Source organism: Lissotriton vulgaris, chromosome 10 (assembly GCF_964263255.1).
Source record: "Lissotriton vulgaris chromosome 10, aLisVul1.2, whole genome shotgun sequence".
Classification (NCBI taxonomy): Eukaryota; Metazoa; Chordata; class Amphibia; order Caudata; family Salamandridae; genus Lissotriton; species Lissotriton vulgaris.
The window spans coordinates 425,732,510-425,757,852 of NC_141698.1; the positions used below are offsets into that span (position 1 = coordinate 425,732,510).

Below are 25,343 nucleotides of genomic sequence, written 5' to 3' on the forward strand. Positions count from 1 at the left end.
ATAGTGGGTGCACACTGTCATCTCAGAGCAGCGGTTGCACACAGTCCCCTCAGAGACATGGGGGCATACTGTTCCCTCACAGCCTTGGATGCACAAATCCTCCTCAAAGCCTTGGCCGGCCGTACTTTCAGTTTCCTGGCCGCTCACAGCACATCAAAGGGCTTCGCCCAGCGTGTGCTCTGCGGCTTCTACTCCCCTATGCCTTTTCTTTCACATGCAGCCTCCTCTCGCCCCCTGCAACGCTCATGCCTCCCCCCTCACCCACTGTCTTCCTAGTTATTTAAACAATCCACTCTCTACCCAGCTCCCCTCTTGTGCCTACTCCCCTCCCAACTGCTCCTGTTGCTCCCTGTCCCCCCACACATCGTTGAGTTCTTTATTTTCTTAATTTTTTCTTTGTTAGAGGGCCAAGCAGGTCCGATATGCTTTTGGGTTACACCTTACTTTTAAAATAATGCACTTTTGGGCACTTGTGATATTTTTAACATTTTCTGCTGTGGTCCGCCTTATTGTCACTATGCGCTCACGCGATGACTCATGCATTTGTGTTTGTCATTACGCTTTCGTTCTTTTGCCCATACTGTTCCACATCAGCAAGCAAGATTGTTTTGTCTTTTTGAAAGGGCGGAACAGCTTCGGTAAATACATAGGCTAAGCCAATAGGTCGGGTTACGCCATTGAAAGGTGGGACGAATTTGCTTTGCCAATGCTTGTTGCTGTCTGCTGTGCCTTGCTATCTCTTCCATGACGTGTTTCAGCTCTATTCAGGGTGATGTTTGTTGGTTCTATTTGCACTGGTGGCGTGAGCTAGAAAAAGCCTCTGAGTGCTATTGTGACGCACACAAACAACTGAAAGTAAAATAATACAACCATGAGAGAACTATGCAGTGTGTTGTGTTGACAATGCTATTTCTATTTGTACCCTCATTTAAATGTGCTTATTTGCAAACTAATATGTATCCAGTCTCTTTTTAGAGAAGATGAAGTGTAAATTATTTTTAATATTAGATTTTATCTCGAGTTTTACCAACAATCTTTAGAAACGTGTATTTGTTTCTAAACAATCAAATGCTTTACACCTAGTCCAACAAGGAGTAGATCCTTCGCTGAGTTAACACCGTTTCTACAGAAATTCGTCAAAATTATGAAATTGCGAAACCTCTCCGTATGTGAATTGAGTAACAGACAGAGGTACAACACGCCCATTGACACGCCCAGGAATATATCTAAATTGTACCCTTTTTTTCCAACACAAGAAAATAGCAGAACTGCTTCATAATAACAACTTCCATGAACAAAAGTACTACCAAACTCAAAGGAGTACAGCAGACCAAATGCTACTACCAAACTGTCACACAAACCACACACCCCATTACCCTAAATAACAAGCACTGGCGTTGCCAATAGGTCTCGCAGTAGGAAAGTTGGAGCTATTACAATTGCAAACAACAATGCCTTTTATTTTTGTTTTCATTTTAAAAACATAAAGGGCTTTGTCATTTACAAAACAAATAGCTCCAACTTTCCTACTGCGAGACCTATTGGCAACGCCAGTGCTTGTTACCTTTGTCTTTATTGTTGTTACCTCTGTAACCACCCCTTTGGTAGCCCCTACTATAGGTGGATTGTGTGGGGGCTTTGTACGAGGTAGAAGGTGTATCTGAAGAGTATCCCCTGGTGGCACCTCTGTAAGATGAGCAGCAAAAGAACGTCTGCGAGCTTGCGACTGCAGGGCTCCCATAGATTTGGCTGTATCTGTATCCTTTTTCATCTTTTCAACGGATACATCTACATTGGGCCCGAATAAGTGTTGCTCATGGAAGGGTTGGTTAAGTATAGCACTTTGGACTTCAGGTTCGAACCCTGAAATGCGTAGCCAGGCATGTCTACGCAACAAAACACTGGTGTTAACTGCTCTGGAGGCAGTGTCTGCTGCATCAAGTGCACAACGAATGGAGGTGTTTGTAATATTTTTCCCTTCTTGGATGAGCTCATTTGCTCTATCTTTGTACTTATCGGGGAGGTGCTGCATTAAGGATTCTAATTAGTCATAATGAGCCCTGTCATATCTTGCCAATGATGCTTGTGTATTGGCAATACGCCACATGTTTGCTGCTTGAGACAAAGTTATTTTCCCCGATGTGTAAAGGAGCTTAGACTCTTTATCTGGTGGGGGAGCTTCACTTGATGTTAGTGAATTTGCTCTTTTGCGTGTATTGAAAACCACAAGCGAGTCTAGTGGTACTGGGCCTTTATTATATGCTGGGTCTGAAGGGGCAGCTTTATATTTCTTCTCTATTCGTGGGTCTATGACCAGAGTTCTAACTGGGTCTTTGAAGACTTCAGGAGCATGCTTAATCACTCCTTTAAGCATGGGTAAAATGGATGAGGATCTTTGTGCATTATCAAAGGTATTCATTAGGAAGTCTTCATCTACAGGGCCTGTATGCATGTCACCCCATGATACCCCGCAGCTCTGTGTACTAATTGATTGAAGCCCATAGTGTCTTCTGGTGGGGAAGGCCTAGAGGGGTATATGTCGTCTTGAGGGACATTTGGGATGTCTGGGGTGTTATAATCATTCCACGGGTCAGGTGAGCCTGGAGGAATAGATGGATCATCTGCATTACCCCCTATATCATCAGAGCTATCATCCCCCCCTATATCATCAGAGCTATCATCCCTGTTGTCATCATCTGGTATGATAAAGGATGTAGGGGAATGTTGTGGTAGGGGCACGGGTGGTAATGGCATAGGTGGAGGAGAAGGGAAGGAACTCTTAGAGGAGAGGTAGCCATGTCCTTTTTGGGATGAGGAGCCGGTGCAAGTGTATCCAGCGGTCGTTTTTTGGAACTTTGAATTAATCGACCAGTGATTGGATCTTTAACCAGAGTCTTTTGTGCAGGGTCTGGGTGAAATAAGTCCTCTGCAGGAGGCCGATCTTTTGGTGCGGAGGGAGGTTTCGGCACCGAAGTAGCTTCTTTTGGTTTCTTGGCAATGTCTTTAACAGGAGACGCAGGAGTCTTTTTTGGCTCCCATGGTTTTTTCGGCTACAATGATTCTCGGTTCCGGTGCATTTTTCGGATCCGATGTTTTTTTCGGTTCCAGTGGTCTTTTTGAATCCGAAGCGCTTGCTTGGTTCCGACCTCTGTTTCGCTGCAGAGGGACTACCGGTATGTTTCGGCACGATTCTTTCGATGCCGGCGTGGTATGTGATGTTGTCTTTTTCAGTGCCGGAAGGTATGCGCCGGCACCGTGGGGAGGCAGACTCGAGCCAGAGTCGCCAGAAGGCTTAGCTAGCTTCTTAGCCGGGCCCGAAGGTGGGGCAGTAGAAGCAGTGTCTCGGTGGGCACCCGAGGGAGAGGGTGTGACCGAAGCCTTCTTCGGATGTGTCGAGGAAAGGTCGGGTCGACGGTCTTACTTACGACCGACCCGCTGTGCTGGAGTGCATCTGCAAGATGGTGGGCACTGAAGAGTGGGCTTCACCTCTTATACCCCACCTGAGGGGTGGGGTTGGAAAAGGTGGGCACACCTTCTGGGCTGGCTCATTTTCCCCGCCGGTCTTCCGGCCGAAAGGAGGGGAGACAGTAAGGGGGCCTGCTCCTGATAGCAGGGGAGGCTGGGGTCGCATTACAAAGGCTGCAAGGCCATTGAAGCTCCCCTGCCGCAGATGGCTATTCCTGAACTGGGGGAAGTGCGAACACCTTGCCCAGGAAAGGCTTTGTTTTCTGGGCTCAGGGAGTGAAGGCACCCACCCTAGGGGTCCAGAAACATGTCTTGTGGTGGCAGGCTGGTGTGTACTAGTCAGGGAACCCACCAGAGGCTGGTCGTTTTTCAGAGGGCATCTCTAAGAGGCCCTCTGAGTGCATTTTTCATTAAATCCCACACTGGCTTCAGTGTGGGTTTAATGAGCTGATAAGTTTGATGAAACAAGTTACTTACCTGTAACTTTAGTTCTCCAGTATTGGTAACTTTCATAGATTCCCATTGCTTGTATCATTCCCAGTCGCCGGAATGGGAGCCTCGGTATGTGTGTATGTATATATATATGTGTGTGTATATATATATATATATATATATATATATATATATATATATATATATATATATATATATATATCCACCACCACTCCTACTTCTTGACAAGAAACGGGACCGACACATGCGTTTTGGAGGGGTCAGGAGATTTATTTTGCCACCTTCTTGACAAGTAGGATTAAAAACACCTGGCAGACGCGTTTCGGCGTGTGCCTTATTCATTGCCAGATCCGTGTTCTAAAACCATGTTGTTACAGTTTGGGACTTTAACTAGTGTTCGTGATGTTCCCATTGGTGCCGATGCACCCAATCACAGGCCAAAGATTTCCTTTGCAAGCAGTGTTCGCTAAGCATGCTGGTGCATGTAGTCCCAGTGAGTCAGTTAGGGTCCCACAAAGTCTGGTCACAGCCTCATATACATATATATACACACACATATATATATATATATATACACACACACACATATATATATATATATATACACACACATATATATATATACACACACATATATATATATACATATATATACACATATACACACATATATATATACACACATATATATATACATATATACACATACATATATATATATACATATATACATATATACATATACATATATACATATACATACACACACACACATTTATACACCTAGGTAAATACACTCTAATAGGTGTAAAAAAGTAAAAATTAGGCCTAGGCCTCATATTTTGCAGCCTATTGGTGTCATTATGTAAAAAGACCCAAAAGTCACATTAGCAACTAATCAGATCAGCCTCACCCTGTGGAACCTTCCTGAGAAAGCTCAGAGCCTCAGATTTTCGTAGCCGTTGCTTTGCCACCTAATCACCTAGCCCCAAAGTGAGCTTTCCCAGGGGAGGCGGGTGGGCGCATGGGAATCTATGAAAGTTACCAATACTGGAGAACTAAAGTTACAGGTAAGTAACTTGTTTCTTACTCCAGTATTGGAACTTTCATAGATTCCCATTGCTTGTATCAGAGTAGATAGCAATTAGCATACCTCAAACATTTCGTGCATAGTTACAGAACCATTATAAACCAATGATATCACAAATTATAACAACCATAAATCAGTAACCATAGCATAATAAACAAAATGTTTGAAAAAACAGGAGGAGGAAAGAGAGGAAAGCTCACCTCTTATTGGAAGAGATTTCTCAGGACTGCTTGTCCAACCGCCGAATCCTCCTTTGCAGCCGCCTCCAGGCAGTAGTGCCTCGTGAATGAGTGAGTACTGCTCCAGGTGGCCGCTCTGCAAATATCCTATCGATACTCCAGCAAACAGCGCTGTTGACGCTGAGATGGATCTTGTGGAATGTGCCTTCACCTGTCCTTGCAAAGGCTTGCCTGCCGCCTGGTGGCAGAAACTGATCGCACTTGATATTCATCTAGAAATCCCTTGCTTTGACAAAGGAAATCCTTTCCTTGGGGCTCCGAAAGCCACAAACAGCTGGGGTGTCTTCCGAAATCCAGCTGTGCGTTGTAGATAGAATTTCAAACATCTCTGAACGTCCAGAGAATGAAGTGTCCTCTCAGCCTGGGTTGAAGGCCGAGGAAAAAAGGAATTCAGAACCACCGGTTCATTAAGAGGAGTCTGTCGGTACCTTCGGAATGAACTTGGGGTTCATTCGTAGGATCAATGTATCATTCTTGAACTGCAAGAAAGGTTCTTTGATAGTTAAAGCCTGAAGTTCTCCTACTCGCCTTGCAGAGGTGAGTGCCAGAAGAAGCGCCACTTTCCATGATAGGAACTTCAGGTCCGCCCTATGTATTGGCTCAAATGGCGATCTCATCAGTTGAGCCAGGACCACATTCAAGTGCCACACCGGAGGTGGGGGCCGAACTGGCGGAAACAGTCCTTTCAGGAATTGTTTTATTACTCTTGCTGATAATAGAGAAGGGCCCGATCTTGTTCTTCTATACCTGGAAATAGCTGCCAAGTGGACCTTGATGGAAGCATGAGCCAGACCTGCCTGTGCCAAAGATAGAATGTGTGGCAAGAGTTGATGCGGAGCTGAAGAGAATGGATGCACTCCTCTCTGGCACCATAAATAGAACCTCTTCCATTTCGCTCTATATGTCTTATTAGTGCTAGGAGCTCGTGCCTGCGCCAAGATGTTCCTGCATTCTTCTGAAATGTCTAAATCCTTAAACTCTCTGTATTCAGGAGCCAAGCTGTTAATTGAAGCGAGCTCGGGTTCGGGTGGAGAACCTGGCCTTTGTACATTGACAGAAGAGTCTGTTGGGGTGCAGATGAATGGGCTGCTTCTCCGATAGAAGAAGCAACTCCGTGTACCAGAACTGGCGAGCCCAGGCAGGCGCTATTAGTATCATCCTGCACTTGTCCATCTTGAGCTTCTTGAGGACTCGAGGAATCAGGGGAAATGGCGGAAAGGCGTAAACAAACGCGCCTGACCAAGACATCGAAAGGGCATTCCCCAGTGACCCTCGATGGTGTTCCCTGCTTGCATAACACCGGCATTTCTAGTTATTTGGTGTTGCAAACAGGTCGATCGCTGGGGTCCCCCAAAGGGAGAAGATGTTCTTGACCACTGTGTTGTCCAATTCCCACTCGTGTGAGACTGCCCTCAGGCGGCTTAGCGTATCTGCCTTCGTGTTGCATACTCCTGGAAGGTGTTCTGCCACGAGCGTGATGTTCTGTGAGATCGCCCATTCCCACAGCATCTGGGCTTCCTGAGAAAGCAGTGGCGATCTTGTGCCTCCCTGCTTGTTGACGTAATGCATTGCGGTGGTGTTGTCCGTCCGCACTAGGATTGCCGAATTTGAAATCCTTGGAAGGAAAGCCAACATTGCCAACCGAATAGCCCTTAGCTCCAGAACGTTGATATGTAAGCGACGTTCTCCCGGAGTCCAGTGACCACTGACTTGGAGGTCTTGCATGACCGCTCCCCAACCCTGAAGGGAAGCGTCCGTGGTAATGACGCGAGGAGCCGGTGCCGCCCTGAAACTGAGACCCACTGTGAGGTGAGATCTTTTCATCCACCATGAAACCGTCCGTTTCATCTGCTGGGTAACCGTTACTCTGTTGTCGAACGACCCGTAAACCTGTCTCCACTGAAGGTCCAGTTCCTCCTGCAAGGGGCGCATTCGCAGCCTGCAGTGCGGAATCAATTGAATACAGGATGAAATCGACACTAGAAGAGATTTGTACATCCTGACTGTTATCCAACTTTTCTTCTGCAATCGAGCAGCTGAAGACATAAGTTTCATCTGTCTCTCTTCCGATGGAAAGGCTTTGCACACCTGAGTATCGAGTATCGCTCCCAAGAACTTCACCGTACCTGCCGGCTGAAGAACCGATTTTTCCTTGTGGAGTTGCAAACCCAGATGAATTAAGAGGTTTAAGCATGTGTTCACTGCTTCTGATGCCTCTTGTAAGCTTGGAGCCTTCAGCAGCCAGTCGTCTAAGTACGGGAATACTTCCAGCGACTGTCTTCTCAGAAATGTTGCTACCGGGGCCAGCACCTTTGTGAATATCCGAGGAGCGGATTTTAATCCAAATGGGAGCACCATGAACTGGAAGTGACTCTTGCCTACTGTAAAGCGAAGGAAACGTCTGTGAGCTGGATGGATCCGGATATGAAAATAGGCATCTTCCAGGTCTAATGTAGCCATGAAGTCGCCTGGATTCAAGAGGCGCAATATGTCCTGGAGTGAAATCATCCGAAACGACAGCTTCACGAGATAGGTGTTGAGCTCCCTTAAGTCCAGGATCGGACGCCACTTTTGTTTCGTTTTGCGGATCAGAAAAAATCTTGAATAGAAACCTTCTCTTTGTGATAGGGGAACACGTTGGATCGCCCCCTTCTGAAGCATTTGTTGAACTTCCAATTGCAGAAGGTTTAGATGTTTTGAAGTAGTGGCGTGGGGAGCTCTTGTAGGTGGAAATTCCTGGAATTCTAGCGTATGCCCATGTCGGATGATGTTCAATACCCACTGATCCGATGTTATTTCTTCGTAGCTGCTCAGATGTTGTGATATCCTGCCGCCCACTGGAGATCCCAGAAGCGGAGGAACAGTTGGCAGAGTCAGGAGGCCGCTATTGACGCTTGCCAGCGTCCTTGCCCTGACGCCCTTGTCTTCCACGAGCGTTCTGACGAGAGAACGATTGAGATTGTGACTGTCGCTGATAATACTGATTGCCATACTGAGGTCTGTACGACTGCGACTGCTGCGAGTACCGTTGCTGCGGATAGCCTCCTCTTGGTGAAGTGAAGCCTCTTCCTCTTGCTCCACGGAACGGTGTCTTTCTATATTGTAGGTTTCCCAGAGCCCTTGCTGTCTGTGTCCTTCTTTATTCCCTGTAGGGTCTCATCGACATGTTTCCCAAATAACATGTCCCCATCAAAGGGCAAGTCCAGAATCCTATTCTGGACCTCTGGTCGGAAGTAAGTCGCTCGTAGCCACCCCTAGCCACCCCTGTTGCTGAAGAACCGCCGCGCTGCCCAGAGCACGGAAAGAAATGGTGGCGATGTCCATCGCGCAGTCAATCATTTCCGAAGAAGAACGTTGTCCTTCTTCTAGAAGTTTCTGTGCTTCAGCTTTAGGGTAATCCGCTAGAAGGTCCACATAGTGTGCCACATCACTCCACATCTGGCGGTCGTATCTTGCTAGAATCGCCAAGGCATTTGCCGCTCTGACCAACAAGCTAGCCATAGACGAAAAACGCTTCCCCGCGTTGTCTAACCTTCTACCCTCCTTGTCTGGTGGAGTTGTGAGGGTGGCCAAAGGATTCCGTGATTTCTTCTGCGCCGCCTGCGATATGACCGAGTCTGGTCTAGGTTGTCCAATCAAGCAGGCGGGACGGTCATCAGGAGCTTTATATTTTTTCTCCAAGCGTGGAAGAGTTGGAATGACCGTCGCTGGGGACTGCATCACCTTCTTTCCTTCCTCCCATATGTGCTCTACAATGGGAATCGAACACACTGCCTTACGGTATGCCTCTTTAAAATCGTACAAGAAACAATCCGTAGATGTTGCAGGCATGGTTAGCTTAAAGCGTGCCGTGGCTCTTTCCATCAAACTGAAGAAACCTCCCACAGCAACCGGAGGTGAATCGACCTGGTCTGGCACTGGAGAAGCCGGAGCTATATACTGATTCCATTCGTTATCAGGATCCTGATCCTGGTTGTCCCCTGCTTCATCCTCATCCGAGGTATCTACTTGGACTTGTGTCTGCCGAGGATATTCCCTCTCCTCTTCCCCCTGTAAAGGAGGTACCGATTGAGCTGCCATCACCTGTGGTTGAACCTGCGCTTGACCTTCCACTGGTCGCAACCCTTGTCTGCTCCTATACTCTCCAGCATTGCTCTTAAGTATGTCAAAAGACTCATAGGCATCGTCACCATGCCCTGCTGTGCCTGGGTTTCCTGCTATGCGACCTGTTTTTGTGGACGCTGCTCCTGCCGATAATAATACTCCTCATCTTGGTCAGAATCATGGTATTTTAGATTCAACTGAGATGGACTGTGTGCATCCCCATACATCTCATTCTCCTCCTCCGAGTAATCCTCTTCGTCCAACAGGGCTGGAGGTAATGATGGCACCTTTCTAGGTGAAGTCCTATCCGGAGTTATCATCCTCTTCCTGGTGCCTTCTGTAGCACCTGCCGTCGACGGCGTCAAACGAATCCACCATCTCCATATTTTGAATCGTCGTCGACGGGATCGTCGACGAGAGTACCTTCACCGTCGACGGGATCGTCATCGTCGACGGATTCATCATCGTCGACGGAACTGTCATCGTCGACGGGCTAGTCTTCGTCGACGCGATCGTCGAGATTGCCACCGTCGACGGAATAGTCATCGTCGGATGGCTCGTCGACGACTGAGGAGACAAATTCACCACAGAGGCTTTAGAGCCTTTTTTGACCACTGTAGAGGCCTCTACAGTTGGTTTTTTGAAGGACTTAGATACTTTCTCCTGATGTGAAGGCCCAGCCGAGCTCTCATCCAGTTTAGCCTCCTGCACCTGAGGTGCTTGCCTTTCCCTCTCCTTTACACTCTCGTGAGGAGATTCGCTAGGCCCGGACCTATCAGAGGTCCCACGCATAGCCTTTGAGGGGGGTTCAGATGAAACCTCAACAGATGATCCACCCCTCTTCAAAGATGTCTTAGATGATGATGATCTGGCATCTTCCTCGTCACTAGATACCACTACCTCCTTCCTTTCCAATTTCCTGAGCCAAATAAGTAGCCTTCCTTCACGATCACGGGGGGTCTTCAGAGACATCATCCTGTATATTCTACAACCCTCTGCCTTATGGTCGGGGTATAAACAGTATATACAGTCATTATGTTTATCCTCAGTATAAAGTCGTTTTTTGCCATAAGTGGCACAAGGCCTGAAAAGGCTCTTTTCCTTATCAGCCATAGTAAAGCTGAAAGAAATCCTGTCAAAAAACTGCTTAAATAGTACCTCAAGTAGAAGTTAGAGCAGAGCTCTAAGGAGACTCCCTGTCACCAAAGATGCGGTAGAAAATCTGAGGCTCTGAGCTTTCTCAGGAAGGTTCCACAGGGTGAGGCTGATCTGATTGGTTGCTAATGTGACTTTTGGGTCTTTTTTACATAATGACACCAATAGGCTGCAAAATATAATGAGGCCTAGGCCTAATTTTTTACACCTATTAGGGTGTATTTACCTAGGTGTGTGTATATATATCTATATATATCTATATATATCTATATATATCTATCTATATCTATATCTATATATATATATATCCAGACTTCCAAGTTTTCAGTAAAGCCACTATGGTGCTGTGGAGTTCGTAATGACTCACTCCCAAACCCATATAATTTTAATGGTATTACTGCACTTACAATGTCTAAGAATTGGCTAAGACACTGTAGGGGTACATGGCTCATGCTCCTTTACCCTCACCACTGGTATAGTGCACCCAGCTAGAGGCGCGGCTGACCTATGCCAGGGCAGTGGGTTGTAGGCATGGGACACAGGGATGTGTGCCATGTCGACTCTTCACTATGTTCTGCACCAAAACAAGCAGCCTGCAATGGCAGTGTGTGTGTAAAGGTGCAGGGCCTCTAAGGGTGGCACAATAAGTGCTGCAGCCCTTAGAGGCCTTCCCTGTCCACAGTGCCCTTGGTACATTTCACAAGGGACTGACATATGGCCACAGAGGTCCAATCAGGGTACAAGGTAAGGTTTTGGGAAAGAACACAGGCCCCGGGAACCTGATTGGCAGGTCAAGTCAAAGTGCATTAGTACATTAGCAAACCGTGATCCGGCACTCCACTCAATGATACATAAGCTTGTAAAAAAACACATTTTCAGAAACAAATCAGCAGGTCGTTGTATAACTTCTTTATTCAAGGTTCTTTTTTTTTTTTAATTACCCGAAGTAGCCATCGCGTTTCATCCTTACGAAGCTTTTTCAGGGCCAAATTATTCTTGTAACGCCCTTCTCCAATCTCTAAGTGGAATTTTTTTCAAACGATAAAAGCCGTGGAAAGTACAAAGTGTCAATCGCTTCCAATAGCTCCCTCGGTAGAAAGGATGTAATGACAAATGCTGTGCACTATGGTGGTAAACTCGGAAGTATCGTCCATCAATGTTTATGGTATTTATACCCATCACAATTTGTAAAACAGCACCATTTCGGGCCAAGGCTGTGAACGTTCCGGACGTATTTCGCGTGCTAGTAGCAAAAAAATTCCAAGCTTATGCATCATTGAGTGGAGTGCCGGATCACTGTTTGCTAATTATTGTTTTTGTGGAGTGTTCCATAGGAGACGTAAGCGTATTGCGTCTCAGGTCCTAAACAAATGACTGTAACCCTTTTAGGGGATAGGTGCAGTCGCAATTGCCCCATACCCTGTGAGCTTTATTATTATTTTAAAATTGATTAGTAGTCCGGCAAAAAAAAAAAAAAAAAAAAAAAAAGAGGGGGGTGAAGAGTGGTTCTGCAACAGAAACCCTGCTTCCTACATCTGCAATATAAGAAACCCAAATATGGCCCTCTCCAAACAGAACAAAAGACGAGTCCGGCGTCCTGTGTCTACAATGTAGCCTTGGCAAACTCCTCCAAATTGCCATTCAATTCCTTACTTCCATCACAAGGATAGGATCAGCAGTGACACTGCAGATTGTTTTGAACGCTCAAATGTTAAAATATACACTGATTCAACCATCAAAAATACTTAAATTCTTAACTGAATTAACAGCTCAGACGGCCTTCACTGATGTGTTGGTTAACAAGAAAAGAGACGGTCATTAAAATGAGCACTCAAGCAAGATACAAGGCCTTTTTACCGTAGACCACATTTATAAAGGAACAGAGGTTCTTCCAGATATGGTTTTACTTGACTCAGTATCTCAAAATTCAGGATTTGAAAAAAATTATATATATATATATATAAAACTTCAAAAACTCTGCCCTTTATACGCAACCTCTAACAGTTATACCAGCCAAAACGAGGCAATTGCATGAACTAAAATCCCCAAAAAAAACCAGTTGGACAGAATGCAGAACAAGGTCATACATTCACCCCAGTAGTAGTAGGATTTTTTTTAATTGATTATTTAAAATCATTACAAAAAATAAAATTGCGAAATTCACCCCAGTACAGAGATCTGAGCCTTAATCCATCGTTCATTTGCTCACCCAGCCATTCCAGTTTGGTCCCAGCCACCTGCAAATCAGCCTTGACCTTGCGCCCAATGGGAAGAATCCAGAGGTCCCAGGATGCTGGTTTCCGGTCCAAGGAGGACCTGGCTTGGCAGTTCGGGCTGGACTGTTCCCACAAGGAACAGGGTCAAGACTGATTTGCATATGGCTGGGTCCAAGCTAGGATGGTGTGGTGAGCAAAAGAACAATGGATTAAACCAAGATCCTTGTGACAGGGGCTGATTGTTTGCATTGTCAAGCATTCCGTCATCAGCTGTTTTTTTTGCATATGAACTAAAATCCCACTGTAGACACTAGGTGTTCAGAACAAAAAGCAAACGCTGCAGATGGACCAAATTTTTTTACTAAATAAGTCAGACAATTGCTGTAGCCCATCTCAACTGACTTTACTAGAAGAGGGTACACTCTAGAAAGCAAAACTACTATCGAGGGTACACTCTAGAAAGCAAAAATACTATCAAGGAGAATTTTTGCAGAAAGACTGGTAAATGGATCATCCTGAGGCACATGTCCACAATAAAGAACATTTAAACTGTTGCCGAAATTTAAATGAGGCTTCTCGGAGGGGCAAACCAGAATAGTTACAAATGGAACATCTTAACAGCTCTGCAGGTTTTTTTTTTTATTTAATAGAAATTCTATCATGACTTAGGAAATCCTTCAGTTAAGAAGATAGGTTAGCAGGTGCCACGGAGTTACAGCTCATAGTCCTAGTACCCAATTAGAGAGAAACAAATTAAATGGGTTACAATGGGCACACATATGCAAAGGTTTTATTTTAATAAGAAGTGTTTCTTTTTCTGCTAATATTTTAGCAGAGCTCTCAAAGGGAAATCCGCCACATCAACTAACAGTAAATACATTAAGGTGGGTCTAGGGAAAGGAGTTAACCACCATTATCTGCCATTTGGATGAAAAACAAGGTTGTGACTACAAATTTTAATTCTGCAGTTTGGAAAATTATCAGGGATTCCCAGCCGGTATGGGATTAATGTAAGAATGCAAACAATGCTTCTCTGTAGCTTGGGCTGTGCCTTTCTCCATCCAACTATAAATGCTAGACTGAAATGCTGCCTAATAGTCACTTAGAACTTTTTTCTACAAGAGATGAGCTTTCCCCTAGTTTTTTCTAGACTCAGTTTAGCCTACTTTAATAGCACTTTGTGATATTAAGTGACAGCAATATTTTAGACCTTAATGAGCAGGAATGATTGGTTCTATTTTAAAAAATAATCCTGGTGTGCAACTTTTAAGAATAATAACCGACCTAAGCTGAATAAGAACATTTAGTCTGGTTCACATGACAGCTAAGAAATAAGAAGGCTCTTTAAATCTCCCAAAGTACATATTACTTGTTCTAAGAAAAACTTTGGACTGATTAACTTCAGTTATCAATTTATTAACCGCTTTTGTGACGGAACGGTTCCAGCACAGCCCAACCGACGCCGATGACGGAACCGTTCCGTCATGAGCGTCGAAGGGGTTAACACACTGGATCCTTCGATAAATCCCAATAAAGGGAAACTGCTAACAGATGTTACACAAAGTGGGTTGAGGCCGCAAGATCGTTAAAAACAAAACGGTAGGTATGGAAATGTGAACATAACATCTCCATATTGGATGATAACCAAATGGAACATATGCCAAGGCGATGTACAGTTGTGGTTCCCCGTCCAAAAAAGGGGCCAGTTCAAACTGCTGACCCATGCCTACAAGGCGCTGCACAATAAAGGACCAGTCTACCTCAACCACAGACGGAACTTCCACCAACCCGGCAGACAACTACGGCCTGCCTCCCTCTTCCTTGCATACATGCCCCACTTCCACAAAAGCAGGAGAGGTGGCCACAAATTCTTGGAAATGGCCTCTCACTCCACCTACGGAATTCATCCACACTACAGGTTAAGAAATGGCCCAGCAGCAGCTCCCCTGCAACCACAAAGCGCCTGGATACCCTCACAGGTGATAAGCAGCGCTCTAGAAATTGCCGATTGATAATCTTACCACCATATTTAAATGAAAAGAAGATACAACAGCCTTGATAACTTGAGTAAACATTTCTCAGATATTCACATCATTGAGAACACTACATCGGATTCCATAGCCTATCAACGTTTAATTTATTCGAAACTCATTTGGGCGGTTTTGATTCATTTATTACCACTGTACTGCATTTCTGGTTTTATCTTGACATTTAATAAAAATATTATTTAAGAACTACATTGTACATTTGAGTGTCTTTGATGTGTTACTGGTATAACATACCTAAAAGTTGAAAGAAAATCATAGAATTACACCTTGAATTAACAGTTAAATGCAACTTTGGTTGCAACAATGAAAAACCATATGTCCAAAACCAATCATGGCAGGCTGATGGGTGTCAGAAAACAATAGACAATGCACCGAAGGATCGATGGAGCCCTAACCAAGTTGTTACGGTTCAAACTAAAGTAAACCTTTACACATAGGTCTTAAAGATGTTACTAAAACATGGTCAGAATTCCAAGCCCTTGATCTCGATTTATGGAATTTGCTACAGCAAAAAACATTACATAAAACCACTGCTGAGAAAGTAGCCATCACCCGTCATTGGGCGTTGGTAGAAGACAAATGCAAAGTTAAAAAGCTTTTCAGAATGAAATACACATTTACTTGCCTTTTGGTTTTCTTTCCGGAGGGAGAGCAGAGGAAGGCCTGTACGTCAAAGGTGCTGGTGAGCGGTGCGCTGGGCTCCGGTTCCTCTTCCTGCTTTACACCAAGCAATGCACACAGCTGGCTGTAATCCATTACCTGGGCGACAACACCACAGCCCGGGTAAGCAACAGCTTTACATCAGCCATGCTCTCACTCCTAGCAAGGTATACAGCAGGCTGTAATTCATCACCTGGACGACGACAATACAGTCCAGGTAAGCTCAATCCTGCGCTAAGGGCCAGGAAATGCCAAATTATTCCCCCACCTCATACCAACATAATACAAAGGAAGACAAGCAAACTCCACCAGTGGAAGTAAACACTGCTCTCCATTTTATGCACTACACACAAATTAAAGCAAGAGTGACTATTATTAGAGATCATAATAGTAATACACTTCCTCAGGCGAAAGCCCACCCAGTCTCATCTTCCACAGCCAAAATAATGGGGAAACAACTGCATAACAATTTAAAGTAAAGCTTCACCATCTCATTTGGTGGGTAGAGCTTATGCTAAGAATATGTAGAGAACTACCAGTCTGACTTAAAGGAAAAAGGTGAATCTTTTAAATAAGAGATACATAGCAAATAACATTGGTACCACTTGTACCTTGTGAGAAAACTCCTGGGCTTTTATGGAGGATGCCAAAGCCTCCAAGTGCACCATGCGCCAGCCCAATTGGCGCACATCAAGTCTGCAGAAGCAATTAAGCTAAAAATCAACAATGGATACGGAAGCCCTGTACTCAGTTGTGTGGAGGGTAGCATTCGACAATTTAGACTTGAAGTGAGGTGTCTTGTGGAGAACACAGTCCGTGCTGTCTTACAGCTAAGGTTCGTATTTCTGCACCGTTTTATCACTAGGAGTGCTGAGAATCACATAATGTAAAGCAAACAAAGATGATGGACGGAACAATGAAACTTTGCAACACTCACCGCCTTGCTCACTTGGCCACTGGATTCAAGCTAGACTGGATTCAAGCTAGACGTTAGCCCGAAACTGGTCGCAGGATGCTTGTTTCCGGTCCAGGGAAGACATGGCTTGGAAGTTCGGGCTGGACTGTTCCCATGAGGTACATGGTCAAGTCTGATTTCCATATAGCTGTGTCCGAACTGGGGTGGCAAAGTGAGCTAAAGAATGATGAAGGATTCAACCCAGATCTGCGACTAGGGGTGAGTGTTCGAAAAGTTTCAGCACTCCGTTCATCATCTCCTTGTAATTACATAATGTAGCCTGGAGTAGTGGCCTTGCTCCACACACGAGATTTCCACATAAGTATACCATGGCAATTCTTTGTCCAGCACGTCTGTTAAAAAAAACTAACACATGTGGACTTACTGACGATTCTACATTGAAACCTGGTCATAATGCACAACATAAGAGCTGGACCATGGTGTATCTGGAACACAAGTCAGATCGATCATCTTGCCATCCAAATGAAGTCCAGCAGACCCCTCATGCCTCTCTCCCAACTTAGATTGCACAAGGTAATTAACCACATACGTCAAATTCAGCCCCTCTCCTCCCAAGCACAAGGCAGATGATCAAAGCATGCCACTAATAACCGTATTCCACGAAGGGCATTTTCAGATCAGTGCCTCCAGATGAACCTGATCTTTAGACTAATTGAAGACAGAGTGGAGAAAGGGAACCAGCAATCATGAACCAGGTTAACAGGGGCACCAACTCGCTAGTTTGAAAGTCAACCAAATTGACAATACATCAGGAGTTCTATAAAGGTTGAAGGGTTAAGAAGTTTTCACTTGGCATCTGATGGGGAAGCATATCAATACCATGAACCCAAGAGAATAATATAAGCCTATTTTAAGCATGTTGCATACAAAAAAAAACCTTTTAGGGGTGGGAGGTTCTCAGGCGCACATGCAGAGTATCCAGTAGCCAAAATGGGAAGGTCCCATTCCGAATCTAGAAGGGGCACTAGACAGTATCAGTAAATGCCCCAAAGCATGCTCATGAGCAAACTGGAGGGATGTTTGCAGCCATGACTGTACTTTGCAGATTTTGCCATTAGAAAACTACAGAATAGAACACGGGATAGGGGAAAGACATTGAGGGAGGCATGCCAGACTCACTGAGCAGGAGTTGCTTAGGCCCATGAGGGCACCTCCTGTAAAGTCTAGTACAAGACCTTCAAGGGAGCCTCAAACTAAAAACTTAGTTAACAGCCTTGACCAGCGTATGCCTGCAAATAAGCATGCTGTACGGTAACATAGGCAAATCTTTATGAAAGCCCATAGGAGCATTCAGGTCTAATTAAAGATCCAGAGTGGCCCTTGGGGTGAGACCTGAGAAACCAGTAAGGACAATGATGTCATTCTTAGAAACAAGCCTGTTGTAATAATAATTTGCCAAGGAACAGAAGCTCTATTTATGAGCCTTGAGGCAAGCAATGCCTGTGCAGTACAGTGAATAACTCAAAAGGTTAAAGAAAAAAACAGGAAAGGAACAAATGGCAAAGGCTTTTAACTTGAGCACAGAGAACTGGAGACAAGGACTAGCAGTGGCTGGGACGTTGAGTGGATGTGTGGTGGAGCCATACAAGCACCTTCTGTTTCAAAGTGTATATATAAGTACTTAAGCCAGATCATCAGAACTAGTAGTAGAGCACAACCAAGCTAGATTCATCACACCTTTTCTCCACCTCCAATCAAATCGACTAATTCTTACTGGCCCATGCTGACCACAAATTTGAATTCCAATTACCTTTTCTTTGCTGATTTCATCATAGCAATCGTCTTCAAAGCGCTGTTTTACTGCAGTCAGAGACACTTGACGATAATCTTTTGGAGCATCATCATGAAAGCTGAAAAAAAGATCCATGTGAGTAAGTCCGCTTTAGCAATAACGAGTTTCTCTTCCCAGAGTGCTTCATATTGGGGAAAGTAGTGAACGTTTTGCCTAAGTATCTACTCAATACCATTCAGAAACAAATACACTGTTTATTTGCGATTTGAAAGTCTGTTTGTGGTATTCCCAGGTATCTTCTGCATGTATTTCAAGTTAACACCCTAATCATTCATTTCTTGGACCACAATAATACCAGGTCTATGGTGAAAAAATAGTAACACATGCCTATACTCCCCTTCAAAGTGTTTAATCATCTCATAAAATGGCCCTGTAGCACAAGTTACTTTCGATAGCGCCTTACTTTGTAGGAACATGAGCTAGCCACAGATTGCCTTTAAAGTTTCCAGGCACCAGAGAGGATCTGGGAGATTTTTCAACGAGCTAAACCCATGCACACCGATAGGTGCCGTTGATAGGCTCAAAGTGGCGTTGTCCACATCATCTGCACCGGAAGTGACGTCTCGGTCACCTGTAAACGCATTAACTCAGTGAGGCGATGTCAGTTACTTTTTCACGACATTCAATGCCAGAAGTGTACTGAAATTGGTGTTTGAAAACTAGGGCCTTAAAAATGATCAGCCCTGACCCTAGAAACCTGTTTGCAATGAGTGAAACATGGGTGGGCCGGTGAGGAATCTGCAGCTAGATCATGTACCTACCAGATAAGTCGCTACCGAAGGGGAGTAACTTGTTTATCTGATAGTGACAGTCGCAGATGCCTTACCTTTGAATAGATACCCAAAGCAATACCATCCCAAGAGGTGGGACTGCAGACCACTTCAGACTAGAAAATCCTGCAGAAATGAACAGCCAAAATGGCCGTCCTGCGCACTTCACTGCCTAGGCAGTGATGTTTGGTAAACATGTGCAGGGATGCCCACGGTGCTGCCTGTCAGATGTCCAGGAATGGAACAACACAAGCCAATGCAGTGGTAGCAGCCTTCGCTCTGGTGGAATGAGTCCTTAAGCCTTAAGGAGACTGCTTTACTAGAGCGTAACAAATGTTTATGCAGTGGACGATTCATTGTGAGACGGTCCACTTCTGCACTACCCAACACTTCTTTACTCCAGCGTACCCCACTAAAAGTAGATCATCCACCCAAAACTCTTGTGCTGTCAAGGTAGAACGAGAACGCCCTTTTGGGGTCCAGGCGGCGGAGACGTGTTTCTTCTTTAAAGGGATGCAGAGGCACATAGAAAGTGGGCATGGTGACAGATTGTCCCACATAGTACGGTATAACCACTTTCAGGAGGAAAGAGGCCCTAGAGCGAAGCACCAACAAGAAGGGAGGCTTCTGGAAGGGATAATTATGCAAGGGCTCGAAAGGAGAACACGGAGGCATAATAAAAGGGGGAAGTGGAAACATATGTACGGGCGATTTAAATAATTGTTGGTTGGGCAGTCGATGAAAGGCAGACAAAGCCAAAAGATACTATTTCAGGGTGCCCAGAGGGGCAAGGGTCAAAATAAAAAGCAACACATCAGAAAGGGAAGTAGGCCGAAGGTCAGACTTTTCTGAACAATATGATCCAAATTTATTCCACGGGCAGGCATATACAGCATTGGTAGAGGGACGCCTGGCTGCCAAGATAACATTGCTGACTTCGGGAGGAAGGTCGAAAGCGGTCAACTAAGATAGTTCACTCTCCATGCAAGAAATCAGAGTTGACAGGTTTGGGTGGAGGACCCTACAAATCTGCTGCAATAGAAGATCCTCCTGAGGGGGCAGCCTGATTGATGCTCATTTGCAGAAGCTCAGGATACCAGATTTTGTGCCCAATCTGAAGTTACATGGATGACTTGGGACCGGTCGTTTGATCTTCTTGAGAACTCTGGGTAGGATTGTTCTTGGTGGAAAGGCGTACAGGATGCCTGAGCTCCACTCGAGACAAAAAGTGTCTCGGAGCAACAGCTGCCTTAAAAACTCCAGCATGCAAAACTGCTGACATTGTGCGTTCTTGGCAGAGGCGAGCATTTCTAACCATGGATCTCCCCACTGTTGAAAGAGACCTTGCACCACCTCCCGATGGAGATGCCACTCGTGATTAGCTAGGCACAACGGCTAAGTCTGTCCACCCATGGCATTCCGGGAGCCTGTCAGGTGTTGAACCACCAGGGAAATGCCCTGCTGTTCCAGCCAAGCCCAGAGGCAGATCCTCTTGGCAAAGGGTCCACAACTGCACTGATCTGCACCTCTCCTAGATGGCCGTCCCATCCAAAGAGTGATGCATTGGTCACTACTCTAAGATCTGGTTGGAGATAGTCTTCCTTGTACGCAATTGCGGTTTATTATCCACCACTGCAGGTCTTGTGCAGTTCCCTCCGAGATCTGGACCAAGTCAGAAATTTCCTATATGCTGTGCCCATCGGAACTTAAGTTCCCACTGCAGAGCCCACACATGCCATCTGGCATGTTACTAGCAGGATGCCATGAAGCCCAACAGTATCCGTCTCTTCGGAATTCAGGATAGAGGCTGAAACATCGGTATCATAGCCTGAATATCCTTGACTCGCTGCTCGGGGGAATAAGCCCGAAACTACGGTGTCTTCAGAACAGCTCCAATGAAAGGGAGCATTTCAGAACAAGTCAGTTGTGACTTTGGCATTTTGATAATGAACCCCAGCGAATGCAGGAGGTTCGCCTTAATCTGGAGGTGGGAGACAACACCTGGGGCTCACCCTCCGCTGGCACGGCTGAAAACCAATTCAATAGACACAAAGCGAGCAAAAGGCCGATGGGGGAGGTGAGAGGCCCAAGGACTTTACCATAGCCTAGGATTACTTAAGGTGCTCTAGCACCATGGCAGTTCCACAATGAGCCAGGCATCAAAGGACATGTCTATGAGCGAGGCCTATACATCCCATGAAAAGCCAGATGTTCTCAGCCAGGCGTCCAACAGCCACTATCGTGAAATTTCGCTCTGTCCAGCAAGTCCGTTGTGTCTAAACCACATTGAATAAAAAACGTTGCTATATCTTTTCCAACTGATACTGCTTGGGAGAAGATGGACCGGGAACCTTGGCAGCACTTGAGCAACAGTTTTCCACTGAGAGTGGGAATAATGGCACAATAAGCATGCAGTGTTCACTGACCAAAATGCAAGGCTGGTAAGTATCCAGCCTCTTCAATTCACTGTCCGGGTGAGTGGCAGGGAACGAGCCATGGGAAGTAGAGGCTTCGACCACCAAGCTGTCTTGGTTGGAGTGGGTAGTGAGGAGGTTTGGGTCACAGTGCAGTGGCGGGGGTGATTGTCCTGTTCAGAAGAGCCTTGTGGTGGGCTTGGACCAGGTTGCCAGAAGTATGTTTGTGAGGAGTTCAATGAATGGGAGTGAGGGTTCCAGAGAGGAAGCTCCCGGTTGTAGCGCCTTGGTCAAGAAGTTAAGTCTTGACTGCCACAAAGGGTAGCTGAAGGTTAAGGACTTCAGCTGCCCTGCACACCACCATTGCATAAGAAGCACCCCCCTACGTAGCCATGGTAGCAGGAGTAAGCATTTAAGTGTCTTTGGAGGTATCCAGACCACTGGCTTCAGCCAATTCCTCATACCAGTCTATGTCTTCGTCATACTGCTGGTATTCTAAAGGGTCCAGTGACACCCTCATTCTTCTCCCCAGCCTGGCCTTTCAGAATAAGTCTCAGAGAAGAACACAGGACCAATGTGTCCTGCCGACACCAGAATTGATGTCAGGCATTGCAGTGCTGGCTCCTTTTCACCAGGTATCAGAACAGGGCTGGTTGCAGTGGTGGGTTCATGGAGCATTAGGACCAGCATTGGAGAAGGTTCAGTGGAACAACCAGCGCAGGTACGGATCCATGCCCGGACCGGGGGAGGAGGGGTTTTGTGGCAATCAATACCAGTGACACTGGAGTCCCCACTGACCCAGTGGGGCCCAAAGGAACGCCAGAGGGGCCAGATCGCTAAAAAATGAGGCACATGGCCTCATAATTCTTTACATTGAGCAGGGGTTGCCTAGGCTCCCGGAAAGCAGGGAGGCGTGGAGTTGACGAAGGTACAGGTTCTGGAAAAGGCACCTCCAATGCCAATGTTCCTCCATCGCGTCAGCAGATGGACGAGGAGAAATCGGACCACACATCAACTTCTTTTGCTTCTTATGGCTATTCCTGAATGTCCAGAGGATTGTTAGTGGGACAAAAAGGACTTAGAACTTCAGGAGCCTTCTTCTCGACCGGGATTGCGGTCTAGCGTTTCCTTATCTACAGGGCTGCAAGCAGCTTTAGGGATAGCTCCCTCAAAGTCTTCAGAGCCATGGCCCAGCAGTTGGAGCATGACTTGGAGTCTCTTAAAGAAATAACTTCAGGACCCAGTCTGATGCCTGGGAAGTTCAAAGGTACAGAACCTGCGGCTAAATGTCTATCAGATAAGCATATATAATATAAAACTGTTATCAGTGTACCGTCAAGACAACTCTAGCCATAACCTATAATCTGGACTACTGGGGTACCCTCAAAGGAGATCTCTAAAGTACAACTGACCCTTATATATTCGGTCACTGGGCCGGGATGGACAAAAACGACATAATACCGGTCTGCTGAGCCTAGATTCATTCAAAGGCAATTGAAGGTAGTTATGGAGGCCAACATGATTCTCTACCATAACGCCACTATCTGGTTGAGCTTCACACCTAGCAAGACTAAAGGGATAGTCGCTTTACAAATCTGCACTAGAATGAAGGCTTTCTTCAGATTCCCCCCTCCAATCAGCATTCACAGACATTCAGATAAGGACTAAAGTATCGGTATGTGCTGGAATAACTCATCTATCCCATCTCATTTAGGTCACCTTGGCTGGTACCATAAACACAACTGCTACATGTTGCGCCTTAGAAATACCCTCAATAATAACATGCATATCCTTCCATGTACCCTAGATCAAATGCATGGTTATTTACTTATTTCCCATCACCCTGCAAGAGAGAATCTCTAATAGAACAGAGCTGTGGGACATCACAATTGGTGCCACCTACCTCGTCCAAACTACAAGTTTGAAGTTGTAATCTTGGCAGAGTCCTCTGTACGTTAGTCCCCAATTTGTTTCCAGTAGGTTGAATTGCGTAATTGTGCCACATATTACACGGAGCCTCCAATTTCTTAAATTTAGGGTTGAAGTGGGTGCAGGGCGATGATAGGTAGAGGAGGGGAGAATGGGTTAAGAGGCTGTGCTCTCATTACAACTGTTATATTTGTAGGCACCATCAGATTGTTCCAGGAGTGTATTGTGTCTGGAATGCATTTTGTTGGCATTGCTAATCTTCAATCAATATTGATACGGTTTCCACGAAAGATCTGGGTGGGACTGGGGGTCGGAGTTGTTCCTCAGGAAAATCAGTAATCAGTAAAGGCCCTTAACTATGTTGCCACTTAATAGAAGGGAGAAACGTATAGTTTCTTACCTGTCGGTGTAGTTTTGCAGCTTGAAGATCTTTCTGGATTCACTATGCTGTGCATATTCCGCGGTCTTGTGGTTGGGTCCGGATTCGTAGTCTTTTCTTTGTTTTTTTTTTTGTAGCCCTTGTGGGCGTCGGCGTCACACCTCCTCGGGTGCATTTCCGGTGACGTCGGCATGCTTCCTGCGGAAGCTCCCACTCTTGGGCGCCATCTTCGGATTCTTTTTTCCGTGTTTCCTTCTTTTCCGAAGCAATGGCAATGTTCTATTCAGGTGATAATTTCTTTACCACTTGTCCTTATATTCTGTTACTTCTTCTCCTCCTATCTCTTTTTTTTTTTTCTCGACCACCTCTTCTCTCTCCAGCCTCATCTTTCTGGCGGAGGTGGGTGGGTTCGCTAGTGAATCCAGAAAGATCTTCAAGCTGCAAAACTACACCGACAGGTAAGAAACTATTAGTTTTGCAGCGTGAATCTTTCTGGATTCACTATGCTGTGCATAGATTTCGTAGCGGTTTCTCATTTCCGTGGTGGCTTGGTGGAAGATGAGCTCTGGTTTCTGAATATATGCTGGAGCACCCTTTGTCCGACTTGTGCTTCCTTGTTCATCTGAACATGCACGCAATAGTGCTTCGTGAATGTGTGCACCGAAGCCCATGTTGCCGCCAGGCATATGTCTTGTATGGGTGTATTGGCCAGGAAGGCTATTGTAGCCCCCTTTTTCCTAGTGGAGTGGGCGCGTGCCCCCTCTGGCAGATCTTCTCCTGCCCTTTTGTGGCACAGTTGGATTGTTTGCGCGATCCATCGTGCAATAGTGTTCTTAGTGACTGCCTTGCCCATGTAACTGTTGGCGAACGACACAAAGAACTTTCGTTTTCCTGTGTCCTTTCGATGTAATGCATGACCGCCCTTCTGGCGTCCAGGGTATGCAGAGCTCGCGCTGCGCTAGTGGTCGGTTTTTGGAAAAAACTCGGTATCTGTATGAACTGGTTCATGTGGAACCTGGACACCACCTTCGGCATGAAGTGTGGGTCGGTCCTCATCACCACCCTGTCATTGTGTATTTGTAAGTAGGGCTCCTGTAGCGTTAGCGCTTGCAGCTCGCTCACTCTGCGTAAGGACGTAATTGCAACCAGGAAAGCAGTTTTCATAGTTAGCATCTTCAAAGAGGCCTTGTGAAGCGGCTCGAAGGGCTCCTTCATGAGTTCCGTCAGGACCACGTTTAAGTTCCATGCCGGTGGTGGCACCCGCTTGGGTGGTGCAATCCTTTTTGCTCCTTCCAGGAACCTCTTTACAACTTGTGATGTGAAGAAGCTTCTGCCCATCTCACCCCTTGTGTATGCCACTATAGCCGCCAGGTGAACTCTCAAGGAGGACGAGCTGAGCTTTTTGTCCAGTAAGTGTGTCAGGTACTTCAGCACCGTGGAGTCTTTCTTCATTTTATTGTGAAGTCTCTCCCTCCTGCACCACATCGTGAACCTTTTCCACTTTGAGACATAGCACTTCCTTGTGCTGGGCCTTCGTGCCTCCCGAAGGACCCTGAGGGTGCTCTCTGGTAGTTTCAAATGTGCGAATTCGATGTCCTCAGGAGCCATGCTACTAGGCTCATGCTCTCTGGTTCTGGGTGCAGCACCTCTCCG

The 25,343-nt window shown here is 45.8% G+C and overlaps 1 protein-coding gene across 1 annotated transcript in view; it reads right to left on the minus strand.

The window, feature by feature from the left end:
- Window positions 1-25,343, minus strand: part of CCNF (cyclin F) — a 136,668-nt gene that overhangs the window by 40,677 nt on the left and 70,648 nt on the right. Inside the window, exons 14-15 of the mRNA XM_086941284.1 lie at window positions 18,157-18,256; window positions 15,396-15,529 (exon numbers count right to left, since the gene is read on the minus strand). Of these exons, the coding sequence (XP_086797410.1) occupies window positions 15,396-15,529; window positions 18,157-18,256 (234 nt within the window). The remainder of the gene's footprint in view (window positions 1-15,395; window positions 15,530-18,156; window positions 18,257-25,343) is intronic.